The 19,343-nt window shown below is 46.5% G+C and overlaps 1 protein-coding gene across 1 annotated transcript; it reads right to left on the reverse strand.

The window, feature by feature from the left end:
• Positions 1 to 363: 363 nt before the first annotated feature.
• Positions 364 to 16,062, reverse strand: LOC146855681 (tubulin alpha-1D chain-like). The gene is made up of 4 exons (XM_085653581.1): positions 15,981 to 16,062; positions 7,635 to 7,857; positions 3,085 to 3,233; positions 364 to 1,595 (listed from the first exon to the last, which is right to left on the reverse strand). The coding sequence occupies exons 1-4, from the start codon at positions 15,981 to 15,983 to the stop codon at positions 618 to 620; spliced, it is 1,353 nt and encodes a 450-aa protein (XP_085509707.1). The 5' UTR covers positions 15,984 to 16,062; the 3' UTR covers positions 364 to 617.
• Between the last annotated feature and the right edge of the window lie 3,281 nt (positions 16,063 to 19,343).

Here is a 19,343-nt window from a genome sequence, read left to right on the forward strand (position 1 = left end):
GTGCTCATGACCCTTCAGCTCCCAGCTGCAATAAAATATGGGGTCCATTAGTTTCCTGAACTGAATAAGGTCAGGTATGTGTTGGTTGGTGCCACCCGTGCTCCCCAGCTCAGAATAGGCTGGAAAGATTGAGCCCTTAACTAGTTCAGGCCAGGGACAGTAGCTGGATCCAGCAAGACTTCATATTTTAAAACTTCATCAGTAATAAATTAGCGCATTACCCCAGAGGAGCCAGCAGGAATGATTTGTCAATCTCCTTCCACCACAGCCCATACAGAGCCATCTGTACCGTATCATATCAAAGACACTAGACCAATTATTCTTTGGAGATTTTTTTTTTTTTTAAAGGATAAGACATTTACATTGGTTTACTTTTTTATTGCAATATTTAAATAAATTACAATTCCATAATGTATTAGACAAGAACAAGTATGTAGGGTTATTACATTAAATATTCTGTACACTTTAAACATTAGTGTTGCTTCAGTGCTTGTACAACTTCACTACATGGGAACAAGTAAAAATACTAGACAGACAAAAGTGCCGCTGCATTGGAAAAACCTCAATCAAAAACATGCTCACCCTTAACGAAGTGCATGTGAGTTACAATCTACAGATTAATACTCATCCTCATCTTCCTCTTCTCCTTGTGCACTCTCTGATCCAACCTCTTCGTAATCTTTCTCAAGGGCAGCCATATCTTCCCGGGCTTCAGAGAACTCTCCCTCCTCCATGCCCTCCCCAACATACCAATGCACAAAGGCCCTCTTGGAATACATCAAGTCAAACTTGTGGTCAAGCCTGGCCCAGGCTTCAGCAATAGCAGTTGTGTTGCTCAACATGCACACTGCCCGCTGGACTTTAGCCAGGTCTCCCCCAGGGACCACTGTAGGGGGTTGATAGTTGATGCCCACCTTGAACCCAGTGGGACACCAGTCTACAAACTGAATGGACCGCCTTGTCTTGATTGCAGCTATGGCTGCATTGACATCTTTGGGCACTACGTCACCACGATAGAGCAGGCAGCAGGCCATGTACTTGCCACGCCTAGGATCACATTTCACCATCTGGTTTGCATATTCGAAGCAGGCATTGGTGATCTCTGGCACAGACAGCTGCTCGTGGTAGGCCTTTTCTGCAGATATAATTGGGGAGTAGGTGACTAAAGGGAAGTGGATTCGGGGATAAGGCACTAAATTGGTTTGAAATTCCGTAAGATCAACGTTCAGGGCACCATCAAACCTGAGGGAAGCTGTAATAGAAGAGACAATCTGTCCTATTAGCCTGTTTAGGTTGGTGTAGGAGGGACGCTCAATGTCAAGGTTACGATTACAGATGTCATAAATGGCCTCATTGTCCACCATGAAAGCACAGTCCGAATGCTCCAGAGTCGTGTGGGTGGTCAGAATGGAGTTGTATGGTTCCACAACAGCAGTAGAAACCCTTGGTGCAGGATATACAGAGAACTCCAGCTTGGACTTCTTGCCATAGTCCACAGAAAGTCGTTCCATCAACAGTGAAGTGAAGCCGGAGCCGGTCCCACCTCCAAAGCTGTGAAAGATCAAGAAGCCTTGAAGCCCACTGCACTGGTCCGCCTGCAAGAGAAAAAAACATTAACCAACACTTCAATATTAACAAAAGGCAGAATTTGCTAAAGACACCAGAGACACGTATCTGCACATGTTAACTTTGTACATTAAGCTGCGTAAAGTAGAACTGGGTTAAAACTAGTTCTGCCATTCACCACAGTTTAAGAGCAGAGTGCACATTCTTGGTTGGCAGACTTAACCCTGGCTCATAGGACAATGGCTCGACTCCGAGCAAGAGATGTTAACTGCAGACTACATAGCAGGAATTGGCCATCTAGGAGTCAATAGGAACAGTTGGAAGAACAAAGGGCAGCTTCAGCTTAGTCTTCGGACTTGAAGATACCAAGGATTTATGTTTTCCTATTCATACACTGGACCTTCAGACAAATGCAGGAAAATTGTTAGGATTAGGCAGCAGAATGTATCCAATCACTAGCTAGTGATCAGGATAATCTGGCACCTCATAACATTTCTGGACCAGAAAAGACCCACCAACAAACGAAGGCAGCCCTGCTCGAAGAATCCATATTTCTGGCTCCTAGCTCCTGCTGGAAGAAAATGACTCCAGGCCTCTGAATATGGTCAGTACCCAGTGACTGGAACCGCTTTAAGGGTCAAGAGACCAACCTTTTGTTTATCTGCTTCAGGGACAGTGAATCCAAGAGTGTGCAGCAGACTAAAGACTAGATAATGCAGGAGACCTGGGTGGATAGAAACCTGGCACCACGGGTCTGCATAGAGAAGCTCGGGCTGCAAGACTGATCAGAAGCTTTGCAAGCAGTTGGAGACCAAGCCTGATAGCAAAACCTTTGACCACGACAACCCACTTGATGTATCCAACCTCTGCTGCATCAGTTTACCTGAAATCGCACCTCAGTCCTCGGCCACAGTTAGCTGTTGTCTTCCCATAGTGTCAGGCTTTTTCTAAGTGCCCCCACCCTTTAAAACTTTTCAAAATCAATTTCTCCGGTTCCCCTTTACCTAGTCTGATGCTTCGTGTATACAGATTAACTTTTTCTGAACTGGTTTGCGAGTTTAGTGGTGTTTTATTACATTAAACTTGCTAGTACTGCCTGAACGTGGCACTTCGAGAGATTGCCTTCTGCCATAGCTACCAGGGGTTGAGCAGGTGTTCCATCAGCTATATTTTAACATAACTAGAGTGTTTATTGCGTTTTAGGTCATATTCACCCTCCCAAATAACCCCATTTCTAATATTAGAAAACAAAAAAAAAACAAAAAAAAAAAAAAAACAAAAAAAAACAAAAAAAAAAGGCACAGCATGAACTCGTTTAGTGCCCCACTCAAACGTGGAACAGTTAAGAAACGGTCCAACCAGATTCTAGCATTTGTCCAGAGTGCCCACACCCCTTACAAACTCTGAACTCCATAAGCCCCACCAAAAAACAAAACTTCCATTCACCATATGCAGAAATTGTAAATTTCCTTTGGATGCACACACCAAGAACCATACAAACAATTGTAAATTACGTGCCATTTTCCGGATCCTGTCCAATACTGGATCAATGATCTCTTTGCCAATGGTGTAGTGGCCACGGGCGTAGTTGTTTGCAGCATCCTCCTTCCCAGTGATCAGCTGTTCTGGGTGGAACAAGGTGCGATACTTGCCAGTTCTGATCTCATCTTTAGGAAGGAAAAACGAAACGTATACATAACCGATCAGCTCATAAGACCAGTTGAATGAAACTGACTGGCATTCTGGTGTAAAAAGGGTCTAGTTTTGAAACTTTGCCCACTGTAAAGTTACAGCCAAATGATAAAACCACTTTATGCAGTACTCTTTAGTCATGCATTCTGTATAGATTGAAGTTCAACAGGGTGCATTTCTTACTGGTGACAAGATAGAATGCCCTCGCTCTTCCACTCTGCGTGTCACTCACCTCTGCTCTTGTTAACAAGCATTTACAATGCAATGGTCTCGGCATGGTTAAAGTTAGAGCTATTGGCATTGCTCATGACATTTTTGTTTATGTTTGTTTTTAAAACATTTAAAGAAACGGCATTGGCAGGCTGCTTGTCATGTGTACCTTGTGCGTGGCATAGCTTCTTATTATACTTGGAGCAACACGATAGCCTCTTGTTTTAGCCTAACACAAGAGGCCGAGTACAGCACACACCCTGAACTCACATCTGAAGGTGGCCTCTTATATAATAATTAAAACCAGGAGGCTCAGTAAAGAAAAGTAGCCCAGGCATAACACAACTTGGTCGAGCAGGGAAGCTGAGATTGGTCCCGGATTTTCCAGCCACTAGACAGGTATTTTTGCATCTTTTATATAGCGCGAACTGGACCCGAAGGTATTGGAGCGCTTTACACAAGCACTGTATTTACACGACATATTCAGGCACAGGGAGATTAAGTGATTTGCCCAGAATCCCAGGATGTGGACGCGACCCCAAGGCTCAAACGCTGGTTTCCAGCACCAAAGTCGGCAGTCTAGTCTAACACCGAAGCTTACTACTGAGCTTGGGTGGCAGACAGAATCCACCTTTTAGTTTTGGCAGTTTTACCTAGTGCAAACCCTGCCCAAGAACAGACAAGACAACTACAAAAAAATTTGTTATATGGAAATTTGTGGGTCACCTTGTTTCAAGGTTGGTATATGTGCCCACAAGACCTCATCACCTCCCATGAACATTTTGGCTCATTTTGGGCTCGAGGTTCCAAGTCGACCTCACGCCGAGCCAGAGCCAGGCTTCTGGCTCCAGCCTCAGTAGCTCACCAAATCTAATAGAGGCGGCTTGTATTGCGTTTTGTTACTGTGCTGGGGGTGGGGCGATAAACCAGCCTCCTGCCTCCGGAGTACGGCAACCATTTGCCGAGCCATCCTCCAGCCCGGCTGCGCATGGGAGAGGCGGGATTAGCGGCCAGCGTGAAAGGAAATAGGATTAGCGCTCCGTGAACGCCTGCTCACTCGAGGAACGGTAAGAGTGCCGGCATGAGGTCACTCCCAGCCCTGGCCCACCCTGTGCTGCCTACCCGGGGTCATCACCTCAAGGTGCCCAGCCTCGCCTCACCCTGTGCCCGTCGGAAGCGCGCCAAAAAAAGCACCTTTTCACCCCAAACCCTTCTATCACATTCCAAGAAGGTTTCAGAGGAAAGTGAAGACATGGGAGCAGGCTGGTGGTTTTGGGGTTCCCACACCCACTTTTCCACTCAGGAAGTCTGTTCCAGTCTGCAACAGGTATGACCCAATGGGGGGGGGGGCAGGTAATAATGTAGCATTTGTGTGCGTTGTAGCAGTCATTATGATAAGGTAATTGCCCGCTCCTGAAGTTATGCATCTGAAGGAGATGCTGTGTAAACCACGTAAGGGCCAATTATATAAGAACACGCTCTCTCGGAGCATTAGTGGTTTGGAAAAGTCCTTCAGATGGCCTAATTTTAAAAAGCTAACGTGACCTGCGTGCGTTTGTCTAATGTACCTGTAAACACTGCTGGTTGTAAGTATGCTGTACCTGTGCCGTCATAATGCACTCCTTTGGAGCAGCCAATCAGCAGTAAAAGCCGCGAGACAGGCGCAGCATTAATACATCGCACACCTCGGAGGCATGAAAGCAGTCTTTTATTGCATATTAGTGCCCTCACTGTAACAATTCTCATTGGTCAACCCAGGGCTTGCAGCTTCTGATATCAGCTTAATACAGGATGGCCCTGCCCAGCGCAGCAGCAGGGGTTTGGTACCTATTATGATTTTCAAGGGACTGCCCAAATTTCTGGGGACGACTATAGACATTTTGCCATCTCAGTACGTAATTCTTTGATCTTCTCTCTCACGATTCAATGACATTGTAGACTTTCCCCCCAAAATCCACATACTTTCCCACGAATGATGAAACAAGCCATTGCCAGCTGTGGCAAGCCTACATAAGTATCACACTCAAGTGCAGACTGAGTGCAGGTAAAAGTACATTTACAGCTCTCAATTTGCAAGGGTCCCATTGTGGAATTTCTTGTTTGAGTTCCAAGTAGACCCCCCACCCCCTTGCATTCAATGGTGAAGCCACGACAGGCATCTATCCTTGATAGCTCTGTTATCAGAGAGGTCAGACATTGAACGGGCACGAAATGAATGGTAGGGCATGCACAACACTTCGGCGCCAGCCTGAGAGGACAGGGGGTAGGAGACCAGAGCAGCAGCTGAACACGGGAGCCGAGAGCAGGGGGAGAGGACGCCATTAACACCACCGCCTTTCTCCGAGGTCAAGCAGAAATGCCTCGGAGAAACGCAGCGGTGTTTACGGAATCGGGGGCGTGTTTTTCTTTCTCTCCTCTTGCCATTGGCTAGAATGTTTACATTCCAGAGGAGAGAAAGTAAAAAACACCCCGAATCAGAAAAAGACGGGCTTGTTTGGAGAGACAATGCTCTTCTCCAATGGCTGACCAGTATTTCAGAGGCCAGCCAATGGAGAAGAGGTAAAAAAAAAAAAAAAAGCGGGTTAAAGCCCCACTCCCAACATTAAATCTCGGAGCGAGACTGCGCAAGCGCAGCCTTCAAGCCGAGACCTAAAACGCATTTGGCCCACCTCTGGTCTTTCAAATTACCCCACTCTTAAGCTTTTCTTGGTGAGTCATCAACTTGAAGCAAATGCAGTAGCACAAAATAGCTGAGCAAAACCAACGTCATGCAAGTCAGCACCAATTAGCATCTTCGCTGAGGGACCCTGGTTTTGTAGCTCACGGTTGTAGGATATTTATCAAACCCTGCTCCGGAGACACAAGTACATTTAACAACCCAAAACTCCAGAGAACAGTTTAGTGCACACCACTGGAATTCTTGCCAAATAGGAATGGATTATTTTCGTAAGAGCCAATCACACAGCCAACACGCCCAGCAAGAACAAGGTGATAAGGACATCTAACAAAAAACAGACAAGGCAATCAAGGTGAAGTCCAAGGTATTATTTGAAGTTCCTAATCACTGTAGCTCAAGACACGTGCAAGGGAACCATCATCACTGCAAACTGTGGCACATCAACACAGCACCTCCTGGTCAAAGACAAGTATACATCTGTATAGGAGAATGATACTAATCAGTCCCACATGTCCTTGCATGCGTTTGTCCATGATCAAACATTACACATCATGGGCATTCAGGGCCAGATAGAAGCTCCTTTTGCAGTCCAGAAAAATCTGATTGCATTAGGTAAGATACTTCCTGAGGCCTAGTTGGTTTCTGTAGGATAGCATCAGTTTCACTAGCATCATGCAACGCATTCTGACAGACCGAGTAAGGCACAGGCAAATCTACAGCAGGAAGGAGACTAGGTGCAGACATCTGAAGTTAGAATAAACATGTCCATCTACTCTTGGCAATCCTTAACCAGGGATTTGAATGCAGTGCCCACTGGGTCGTTCTGCCTCAAACAATGACTCAGTTTTCTCGAAGAGTTTTGTAGAGAGGTTCCAGAGTATGAGTAAATACTGCATGAAGACAGTGTCTAAAAGTGGCAGCAACATCAAGTCAGGATCCAATTTGAAAAGATGGATTGGACAAGTCAAAAGCCCCACATATAACTAGACATCCCAACTAGGCTCAGTACCCCTTTGGAGGCAACAGAAGGTAAAGGGCCAACAGAAAGGTACAAGGGCCTCCTAAATGGTACCAAAGGGGAGGACAGGCTGTGCCAAGTAATGTTGGTCAATGAAAGCACAAAGTCCAGTGTCGAGGGGATTGCCTTCTGGATAGAAGTCACAAGATAACCCTCTACAGATTCCCTGTTATACTCATCCAGTCATACTTCTACAGGTAAGGAGGGACTTCGGACCCTTCAATGGCTTTAAGGTGCACTGTGGCTTAGATACTGTCATTTACTTCTCCATTTCAGATTTGGCATAGGAACGAAGTCTGGAGTCTATTGGCAATTGGAATTAGATTCTTAGCAGACAACTGGAGCGCTGGGCTGTCAATAAGCCACAATCAGGCCTGCCCAGTAGGCAATCAACTCAACACCAGCTCTAACAGACTCATTTCCACAGGGCACGCTCTGCCATACATTACCATACCAACCAGAGGGCCTTACCAATGACAGTTTGCTCCAGGTCGATGAAGATGGCTCGAGGGACGTGCTTTCCTGATCCAGTTTCATTGAAGAAGGTCCCAAAGGAAGAGTCCACTTGACCAGCTTGAAAGTCCGATGGTAGAGTGCCATCTGGCTTTAGACCATGCTCCAGGCAGTACAGCTCCCAGCAGGCATTGCCCATCTGAACACCAGCCTGGCCAACGTGAACGGATATACACTCCCTCTGAAAGAACACATAGTATGTTAGTTATGTACCTCAAGTATGCACATCTGCGTTACAGTAACACATGGTCCACCAAGCCTAACATTTCCTATATTCCCAACTTTGACAGCCCTTTGTCAGATCAGATCCCAACAAGAGCCACTGACCTATGCTCAACCTGTTCACCCTTCCCAGAACATGGAAGGGTCACGGACCCGGACAGCTCAGCTGGTTTCCGCTTTGCTGCAGTGCACCTTACAAATGCAATAGTGAGGCTATAGACTGGTTCCAACCATCACTGGTAACTTCAGGGGTAACTGGGCTCCTGGTACATTGTGGCAGCCCCATAGTCATTTTTATTGCAGTATAATGCCACCCAACCAAAAAAAAGAAAAGTATATATATATTTTTTTCCCCTCATTATACATACACACCCCATCTAGACATGGCAGCCATATGATTGCTATTTTTAATTTAACACACAGTTCCTCCCCCTATAAAAACTATCACAATGCACATTACATAAAATACTTCCTGCCACAAAGAAAATGTAATACTGACTTCCAATTACTGCAACCGGAAAACAGTCTAAACACAAGGCTGACGAAAACATTGGCAATGTATTCAGCCCAAGAGCCTCGCATGGAATGGTACTTTAGGCAGATATGCACATGTGACTAGACAAAATTCAGTCACCCACAAAGCAAGTTAGACAATGGACGGGGGGGGGGGGGGGAGGGGCTTTTGCAGAGCCAGTTAGCCCAAGCTGTGAGCAGAGGCAAGATATGAATGACACCTTTGCACCAATGAATGAGAAGTACTGGCTCTGTGGGGGAACAAAGATAACAGATTTTGGAGTCGTTTTTTAGGTCTCGCCTGAGCCAGCGCTTTAGCGCTGCTCTGGCGAGAGCTATAGATAGCGGGTTTCGGAAGTGCAAACTAGTGCTTTTCGGGCCGCCAACTACAGTGCATGTGCGCCAGGTGCACGCACCATTTGTCAGCCTGCTGATCACTTTCGCAGCCGCTTTGATGTTCAGTGAGCCGCGCGGCCACTGAGAACATCAATGCGGCCGCAAAAGTGATCACCATTTGCCAGCCCCTCCCTTATCCCACTTCCTGCTTGTTTTTTGGGCTTACACTCTCCATGCCCTCTGGCTCCTTTGTGCTGCTTTACCTTACCTCTGCTTGTGCTTCCCATCTCCTCCCACTCCTGCTGTTCTCTTTTTTTTTTTTTTAAAGTCATTTTACTAAGCGCCAACGCGAACTGAAGGTATCGGAGCGCTTGCCTCTCATCTACTCCTTTTCTACATTTTTCTATCCCTTCTGAGCCTCTTTTCACTTTTTTTCCCACTCTTGCCTTTAGTTTGCTTTTTCGCCCTTCTGCATCTCCTCTTTCACCAGTTGTTGTGCCGTTTGTGCCTTCTTAGCTATCTGCGCCTCTTTCCTCCATTCAGGCCTTCGGTCGCGCTCCAGACATCTCCCAACACATTTCCCCGCCTCCTTCCTTCTTATGCTCAGAGTTGTACTCAGTATTTTGACCTCTATTTGCATGTCACTCGTAGTTTTTCCTCAGTAGCCCAATTTTGGGTAGACCATTTTCTTTCAGACATTCCATCGTACTTTTAAACAGCCCCAACTGCAACTGCCTCCCATTCCCTTTCAATTTGTCCAAAGTCACAACTTAAAAAGCCGACACTTCATTAGGATTAAATGCGACCTAGCTTAAAATACTGTAAAAGTTTAGCAAAGGAGAGACAGCCTTTTTATGCGACACAAAGCGCCTGCGAATAGAAAAACAGCGCCTCCTCATTTGCTAAACTGCTACAGTATTTTATTCTACATCGTGTTTGTGGTTTATTAAAAAGTATGTACTTAATTATTCAGAATTTGACGTTTATCGCTGCATTTATGCGAATTAAAAGGCTGTCTTTTACAATTGTTTTTAGGGGCATCTGAAAAGGTGTCTTTCCTTTCAAATTTATGTTTTGAAATTGAAAATACTGTGTTTATAGGTATACTGTTCAAATAATGTGCTTGTCTATGTATCCAACGTTTGCAATTAAAAAACAGATCAGAACTAAAACCAGCGCTGCCTTTTAGATGCTCCAAATGCACATTTTCCACCAAAACACGACTATTTACTCTGTAGAAACTAAAATATTTGTAAAACACACCAGACGTGGTTTTGTAGCTACATTTGCAGCTGGTAAGCTAGGGTCATATCTCGAGGAAAGCTTCCCATCCTGTAATTTCGGACAATTCCCTGAAGGGATACATTGCCAAACAAGAGCCATATGCATCTCACGAGAGTGATAGCAATCTTTATAGCTATGCGTGTGGTTTCACAACCCAACCAGAAAGTATTTAGCTGTAATCCAGCCCCACCCCCCCCGACCCCTCCCATCCCCCTGGTCACACCCTTCTCACTTCCAATACAATAAGATCTCTCAGCCTTTCCGAACAGCTTGCATGCTGGCAGCGTCTCTTCCCCGATCAGAAACAATTTACGCAAACAATGTGCCTACACACTCGCTTTCCAACCTCCAAAAAGCCTTTATATTAGAAACAGATAGGATGCACAGTTCCATGTAGTTATATCAAACCATCTCAACAGAATACAAGATCATCAATATAAATCCATAGAAATAAAGTCAAAACCACGTGTCTTTAAATGCCACACAAGCATACCACAAATAAAAAGCATTTGCAATGCAATAGGTCTCGCAGTTAAACGAGTTAAAGCTATTGGCATTGTAAATGACAATGCCAATAGGCATTGTTATTTGCAATGTCAATAGCTCAAACACGCGTAAATGCGAGACCTAATGCATTGCAAATGCTTGTGATTCAAAGAGGTCGGCAAGATATTTAAAACCGACTATAGGCCAGATTGAACAACAAAACAAACATAGTCAAAATATAGTTCTCATTTGAGTATTTTGCTCGTTAGTTTTAGAAAACTAAGACCTGGTTACTAGTGGGAGGGAATATTCACCCACTCCCTAGACTACATTTATAAAATTTCTAACAATACTCCGTGCTGACCCTGGAGTACGGATAATTGAATGTACACTTGTGAAAGTGGTCCAGAAGGTAAAGAGACACCAAACACAGCAACTAAAAAGCACCTTCAGGCAAATTAACAGGACTAGTTTGCATTTGGCATAACAGAACCCTTTTAGTAGCAGCACCAAGAGCAAGTGCTGGCTTGTAGCAAGCATCACTTTACCTTGTGTTGGAGGGATTTTTAACTACAAGTAACAATGTTACAAGCATTAATATTGCAATAGGTCTCGCATTTACTAAGTTAAAGCCATTTGCTTTGCTATAGAATACCATTTGCAAAGCAAAATGGCATTAACTTAATGAAAAGCGAGACCCGTTGCATTTTCAATGCTTGTTTTTACAGCGAACACCAGGGACGCTGCTCAGAAATTGCTATATATGTGTGGGCAGTGCAAAATAGCTTAACAGAATAGGCAAGAGCTGCAGATTTTTTAGTCACAGTATCAGCAACGGGAGTTTCCTGAGGGAGAGGGGTGGAATTTCCAGAGTTGCGGGAGATGCCCCAGAGAAGGCCTGTTTCAAAGTTTGTGCCTAAGAGCGTTGTAACTTAGAGTCAGGACTAACATCCCAGGAGGCAAAGTGCAGTCGCTTAAAAAAAAAAAAAAAAATTTTAAAAACAAAACGAGTGCCAGGTGTCACACGTATAGTGACGTCATAGCTGCTCCAGAGAGGGAGGGGGATGTGGTGTCACAGCCAGCGCAGTCTACCATGGAACTGGTCGCAGGTTCTAGTCTCAGCATCCTGATCCGAGGAAATCATTTAATCTCCCTGTGCCTGAAAAATAAATGCGTCCGTGTCTAGTGTAACTGAAAATTACGTAAAGCACTCCAATACCTTCTGGTAGAGTTCGCACTATATAAAATTGCAAATAAATAACGCAAGGACCTAGAGACACGCATTTACATATATGGTGGAACTGGCAGACCAGGGAGGAAGCAGAGGAGCAGGGTCAGCGGGAGCAACAGCTTTATGTTCAGCGCTACGAGATTGTCAAAGCAATCAGTGCTATACTAGCAAAAAGTGTGACTTAGCCTCGTCCCACACTCATCCCGCCCTCCTCCATGAGCTGTTAGAGGATACCAATGGGGGCTCCTAGCTTTGAGTTTAGCAAGTTTCGGGCTCGTAAAGGGTGGTTTCTTTCGCCGGGGTTTGCATCACAATGTTAATTGGGGGTGGGCAAGGTAAGGAGGGGCCTGATGTCATAGCTGCTCCAGAGAGGCACTGGGAGAGGGATGTGGCGTCATGGCCAGCGCTTTCTACCTTGGAACTGTGGTCGCAGGTTCTAGTCTCGGCGTCCTGATCCAAGGAAATCATTTAATCTCCCTGTGCCTGAAAAATAAATGCATCCTTGTCTAATGTAACTGAAAGTTACGTAACGTGCTCCAATACCTCCGGCACGAGTTCGCGCTATGTAAAATTGCAAATAAAGCAAGGACCTAGAGAGACACATACGTATATGGAGGAGCAGGGTCAGCGGGAGTAACAGTTTTATGTACAGCGCTACGAGACTGTCAAAGCAATCAGTATGCTATACTAGCCCAAAGTGTGACTCGACCTCGTCCTACACTCAAAACCAGCGCGATACCGCAAAGTCAGCCGAGTGTTTATTTTCGCAGTTCGCTTTCACTTTGCGAAAATAAACACTGCTGACTAAAGCCGAATGAAGAAAAAACTGCATACCGACTAATGCAGGAGAGAGTGTCACGCCGCCAGTAAACGAGCCAATCCTGGTGGGCGGGGCCAAAAGGAGACAAGGCAGCAACAAGGAGGGACTAAGAAGCCTCCTTTACAATCAGAAGCCAGTGTTTTGCATGAAAGATGATGCGACCCAATTAAAAAGATGGGCGGGGCTTCAACTCCGCCTCCGAGAGCTTCGGAATCTGTATTGATTTCAAGTATCTCTTGAATGCCGAGAGCAGCGCATGTGCGCTGCTATTGCCAGCCGAGACCTAAAAAGCTCTAGAAAACAAGGGACTTCCATGTCAGAAAGGAGTCGATTGACAAACCACTGTCCTATTTGTAAGCATTTACCAGTTAGATGATCAGACAATTCGGCTTCCCAACTCTGCATCACAATCCCTTGTAGAGGCTTCTCTGCCAACAAATCCGAGAGGCGTCCCGCGAAGAACAGCCTTTGACCGAAGCCTGCTCGAGGCACCCCCACCCCCTCATGCTTCTGCCTTGGCCTCTATAGAACTCTTACTGAGGGAGTCTGGGTTTCCTCGGGTTGTGCTCAAAGGGTTTACACCAGCAACAAGCGAGTGCTCCCCAGCCCCACCTTACTATCGAGTACATAAGGCAACGTCTGCAGGAAGCGCGCCCCATATCCCCACTTCTAATAGGCACTGTATTCACACCGGCATCAACTGGGTGGATGTGACAACCAGGCATCATGCACCAGACCCAAGTCTTCCTTACATCCACATAACTCTCCAAGGAAACCTACAGGCCCGCCGTTAGTCACGCCAGACAGTTCAAGTGCCAGAACACCACGCGAACAGGGTCGGACTGGGCTATATGCAGGGCTTTAAGTGGGATGAAAAAACAGGAGGGGGGGGGGGGGGGGGTCTCAAAGGGGTGTGGCCAATGTAATTATGGCGTGACTTAAAAACACGCAAGCTAAAAATTTGTGTTTAGCATAGTGTGCCACCTGACTTTTATTTTGCTGTTTGTCATTGCATCCAGATATCTGATACTAGTAAAATCATACCTACAACAATTCAGGGTGGTTGGCTTTGTCAATGGTTGTTAGTTGCACAGGATAAATAAGCGGAAACTATGGCTTGTATATAATACTGAAAGCTTCCAGTTAAAGTCCTGGGGACACCATGACAATGTTGCTGCTCCAGAGTTTCAACAAGCATTGGCATAGCCAATAGGTCTTGCCTTTGGGACCTTACAAGTGTTTTAACCATGCAGCAGTTGCATAACTAAATACTTACAAGGTCCCAAAAGCGAAACCTATTGGCTATGCCAAGCGGCCGCGAAAGTGAAAGCGATCGCGATCAAACATCAAAGCGAAGTGAAAGTAATTGCGGTCAAGCACGGCCCGCGCACTGTAGGTCTAGGCAGACCTGGTAGCCCTTTTTGGAGCCCTCTCAATAAGTCTCGCCAGACCAACGCATGCGCTGCCAGGATAGCTTGACTCCAGTGGCGTAGTGAGCACGGGTCCCACGTCTGGGAATACCCATCCCACTTAGGGCGAACAGCGTTACAACAAACAAATGATGGACGGAATGCTGACAATGCAGACATTCTCCCCCAGTCAAGAGATCTGGGTTAAATCCATCGTTCTTTTGTACCGCTTTGTTCGCCATAAGTTGGCAGGGTATGCTCAGACGTGAGTCCCTTGCTCACTTTGCCACTGGATTCAAGCAAGCCTGGCTGAAGACGGCTGAAATGCCAGAAACCGGTCCTAGGAAGCTTGTTTCCGGTCCAGGGAAGGCATGGCTTGGCAGTTCGGGCTGGACTGTTCCCATGAGGCACAGGGTCAGACTGATTTGCATATGGCCATGTCTGAACTGGGGTGGCAGAGTGCGCTAAAGAACGGTGATGGATCAAGCCCAGATCTGTTGACTGGGTGCGAGTGTTTGATTGGTTCTGATGCTCCGGATGCTCCGTCCATCACCACCCCCTTTTTTACGGCATTTCTCAGAAGGCCCGACCCACCCCGCAAGCGGCCAAGAAGAGCACAGAGATCCAAGTCCCAGAGCAGGGTCAGTGCAGACAAGTTAATGGGCCAGCCCAAGATATACCATGTGCCAGTGCAACGTGGGGCCTTTAACCACTTCGGGATGTTCGTTACTAGGGTTTCGCGCCCTACAATTTAGTTGTATTTACTCGACGCCAATACAACTAAGAAATATAAGATATAAGAGAACTAGAAGTTAAATGAATGGATCTATTAATATATATTGCATGAACATCACATGAGGGATGGGCAGTTTCTGCACTTTAACACACGGTGTGATCGTGGGCAATGCATCGCTTGAGCCTAAATTAAAGTGGTTTTGGTTCCTTTATATACACACTTAAAGTTACTAATTACGTCAAAGTGACATAGGGCCCTTCAAAGCAGGGGCTAAAACAGCAGCAGCCCCTAAACCTGGGGCAGGGAATAGACCTGGGATTTAAGCAGCGGTTGAAATAGAATTAAAACAGCGCAGGTACTGGGACTCCTTGTGACAGTATCCGCCTGCTTCTGAGAAGTTCCAGCACTCTCCCTTTAAGAGGATTGAACCCCCGTTGAGGACTAGTGCAGGTACTCTCCCTTTAAAAGGGAGAAGTGCAGGTACTTGGTACCCGCGAGTGCTTGCCCTGATAATGCACTGGACTTTAAGTCTTCCACTCAAACTCTGATAAATCAACGCAGAGCTAGTCTCAGATTCAGTCAAAGGAGGCGCTGGAGGCAGAGTGCAGCCGATAGATGGGCTCGGCCTGACACGGTCCCATTTCACAGCCGTAAACTAAGTGCCTTTCACTTCTAAATGCAATAAAGGGGCTAAGAAAAACACACACCCGCCACATTGACCACTCCCACCCCCTGAAGCTTCAAACAAAAGAACATTAAAAGTACTGTCATTCAGCTGAAACAATTAGAAAAGCGTTCAACGCGCCTCGAAGTTCTGTTTAAGCTATAAAACCCCAATTACAATACGCCAAATAAAATGGATTACTCTTACGCGTAACGTTAGTAAAATTAACAAATGAGGTTAAAAGCGCCATACTACACAGGCCTGGCGTAAAACTATCTTTAAACTAAAATCCCAGCTCTGTAAGACCGGTTTCGTGGAGGCACTTAAGGCGGGAACGCGAGGGGAAACCCCTCCCTTTTACGCTCAGACCTGAAGGCTCAGTGGCGTAAGGAAACTTGAATCCCCGCTTCGGAAAATTAACTTTCACTGATTTGGGGATTACAACGGGCAGCGGCCCGCACCGTTCACTCATAGCCAGGTCCACGTTACAGACCGTGCCGTCTCGCAGCTCCTCATCTCTGTTACAAAGTGCCCTTCTCTTGAACAGAAAGCGCTACAAGCTAACAGGCGCCAGTAAAACACTTCCACGACTAATACACCTACCATGACTCTGCTAACACCACGTCTGCTGGTCCGCCTGAACACAACTCTGCTTGTATCCCTCTAAGGGCCGACTGCCTCTTTTATAACCCCGGGAGCGGCCGGTTAAAGTCACAGGGCACAGCAACAACACGTGCCTTGAAAAAACACTGGTTTCTCCGTCTAATTGTTTTCCCTAAACCAGGGACATAGGTCTCATGCTGACCCGGCCGGGCGTAAGCCAGCGCATCCTTTGATTTTTTTTCTCGTTGTACATGCAGTCCTGTAGCTATAACGAGAAAGAAAACTACAAGTACCATAATAGCTCACAACTACCGTGCTATCATCATAGGTTAGTAACCAGGACATGATTAGCTTCTGCACGCACAGGTTTTGCTTGAGATAAGCCATCCACCAAGCCCGAATTGCTTAGCTGCCCTTGGTGGCCATGGCAAAAACCCCTGCCCACATCTGGCATTTAGTCAACAGAACGTTGCATTCTGGGACTTGTAGTTTGCTTTTAACAATGACACCACAAATCAATGTATGCTTAGCTCAAATAAATATGTGCAGATTTGTACTATGGTTATATTGTCATCATGCTTGCAAAATTTAAGGATTGCACTAGCCAGTGGAAGCCCCGCGGGTTGCCAAAAGAGTCTGAGCCTTGTGGGCTTTATTTCCGCCTCAGGGAGAAAGAGGCAAGTCCCCAGGGATTGACGGCCCCCGTGGGGAGACCGGAGCAGAACCGGAGAGGTCCCGTGAACGGGGCCTGCAGGGCACATTGTGGTGCCTAACTCCAGCATGAGGAGGAGACTGGAGGAGTCTGCAAAGAGCCCGGTGAGTAGGGCTGAAAATAAGCCTTTCTCTTTGGTGCCTGGTCGTGGCGCCAGACGAGTCCCGAGGAAGGGGAGCTCACGAGGCACTTTTGGTGCCATTTTATGAATTTCTGCAGCTGCCCCGCCAGACAGCGGGCAGCTGCAACGTTGGGGGCATTGTTTCTGGTCTCTGGAGAGGACCTGGTGGATCACACCCTGGCCCTGATTTCTGGTGCTGCCCGGTTGGGCGTGAACACCACTGGTGTGGCAGCTAAGAGCCCTGACATTTGGGACAGAGGGCATTTGGGCCTCATAGAAAGACCATTGACCTGGGGTCATTTCAGTGTGTAATGCATAATGTGTTTATGCTGAAGGTGATAGGCGCACCTAGGGAGTGTTACTACGGTACACTCCTAAATGTGAGTTATGCATAATGTGATGCAGACATAATGCGTTTATATTGCTAGCGATACTGCTGAGTACAGTATTTTGCCAGTAGTTACTGGTTGTTTTATGTTAGCTACTTGTGCTTTCTAAAGGGTCTGACAGTGGCCCGATTGGCCCTGTCATGTATATAATCCCCTGTAAATTATTACCTGGTTCCAGTTGGCACAGTGTACATGTGTGATTATGTTTCTAATGTGTTTTGTATAATAAAAAGGCTATTTTTTATATAACCTTGTCTGGAGTTTCTTTTGTAGTGTGCCTAGTGTGTCGCTGCTGTGTGTGTTGCGCAAACGCTTTACACATTGCCTCTGGGATAAGCCTGACTGATCGTGCCAAGCTACCAAGGGGGTGAGCAGGGATTATTTTAAGCGTGTAACTCTCTTGCCCTGACTAGAGTGGTGGTTTCTCCCTGACTGAGGCGCATGCCCTAGCCAACCAGAAATCCCTTTTCTAACAGGCTCCCCTCCACTTGAGCTCCCTCCTTGGCCTCCCTCAGAATGGAGTTAAGCCTTAACCCCACTGGATCCAAGGCCTCCACTATCAATTACCCTCCTAATCTCTCCAAAAATGCGACTAAAAAGCACAAACATCGCCTACTCAAATCCAAACCCGAAACATTGATCTTAGATGTCTACCTCTGTCCAAACAAGGGTATTATATCCAATGAGCTCATCTTCTATTCCAGAAAACGGGCATGTTGGTGGAATGTCTTCCACTCCATTCATCGAATAACGAGCACGAGGAAAACCCCACATTGCCTCAAATTAACAGCTTCGGCATTGCCTTTCTTCAAAGCAAATGTCACAATCACCCTTTATAATACTGGTTTCATTCTACTCCAAGCCTCTAATGTCGATCTAGCTAAGATGGACTATATTTTCCCTACACTCAAGAAAATGGTGACTACTAAATCCAATGTTAACTATCCACACCCTCCTAGCTCACAGGATTTAACCAGCCCACCCTCCAACACTTCCAGGAACACCGCATTTTCTCATAATTCCTCTCACACCATAGCGGATTAGAGAGACAACCAGTCCCCTGTCTCAGTCTCTCACTCCTATCGACCCTTGACTCAGATGGCCTGCAGGCGTACTGGTACACCCACCTCCCCGATATCAAGTCAGCTACACGGCGATTCCCCTACCTCGATCCCACGGTCCTCATCATCCTCTCTATCAGGGCACAGGCGACTGCACTCCTTGGACTCTACTCACCCTAACCCACTCCCCCCCCTTTGATCACCTCCTACACACAATACAATTGTCTCTCCACTCTCCCACCTTCACCAGCCACCCCATTCAGCCAAACAGGGACTCCGCAAGCCTATAACGACTCTCTCTCTCCCCCAGAACACTGCATCTGCGCCCTAGACCATTCTGGCACTCCTCGAGGCTCCTCTCCTCTGCAGGATTGCACCACTCACCCTACACCGGTTAACCAACACTCAGACCTGGTTGCCCGTTTGGATGAGATATCTCTCCAACTGCACCTTCTCTTGTATCAACTACGTGATCTGAAAGCCCTATCAACTGAGCACCTACCACTGCTCAGCTCTCTCACTTCCTTAGGAAAGCTGCCCATAGTACCCGCTAGCGCACTCCCTTGCCTTGTCCTGCACTCTTCGCACCATATCTCCAAAACCTTACCCCTTCCTAATACCCCATCCAGCCCTACAAGAATGTAGGCCAATCTTGCAACCGGTGATATTGAGGATCTATTCCTCTCTTACTCTATCAGTCAAGACACCATCAAGACTCCTCTGGATCAAATTCAAGCTATTCACGCCAACCCACACAGGGAACCCTCACACAACCTCAGAGTTGTAAATAGTGACAACCTCAAGCGAGTGAACATCACGCAGTCTCTTACCTCACACATGCCTTTACGGCTGAAATGTGTACTACTCAAGTGCAGATCAGCCAGTAAACATGCCTCCAATATCTTTGACCTCATCCAAAACAAGGATCTAGATATTACCATCCTCACGGAAACCTGGCTAAATCCCGCTTTCACCCCTATCCTAGACATCCTAGTTCCCCCGAGTCATGATATAATCCGTCTTGACAGATCTAAGAAGCAGGGCGGTAGACGAGCTTGTACACACCTGCACACACTCTCG

The sequence above is a fragment of the Triturus cristatus genome, chromosome 4_1 (genome assembly GCF_964204655.1).
Source record: "Triturus cristatus chromosome 4_1, aTriCri1.1, whole genome shotgun sequence".
NCBI lineage: Eukaryota > Metazoa > Chordata > Amphibia > Caudata > Salamandridae > Triturus > Triturus cristatus.

Excerpts from the sequence above, each read along its gene's own strand:
- LOC146855681 (XM_085653581.1), bottom strand. Across the intron at positions 3,234-7,634 it reads CCTGGAGCAAACTGTCATTG|ATGAGATCAGAACTGGCAAG; the intron begins GTAAGGCCCTCT and ends TCCTTCCTAAAG. Across the intron at positions 1,596-3,084 it reads TGGACAGGATCCGGAAAATG|GCGGACCAGTGCAGTGGGCT; the intron begins GCACGTAATTTA and ends TTTCTCTTGCAG.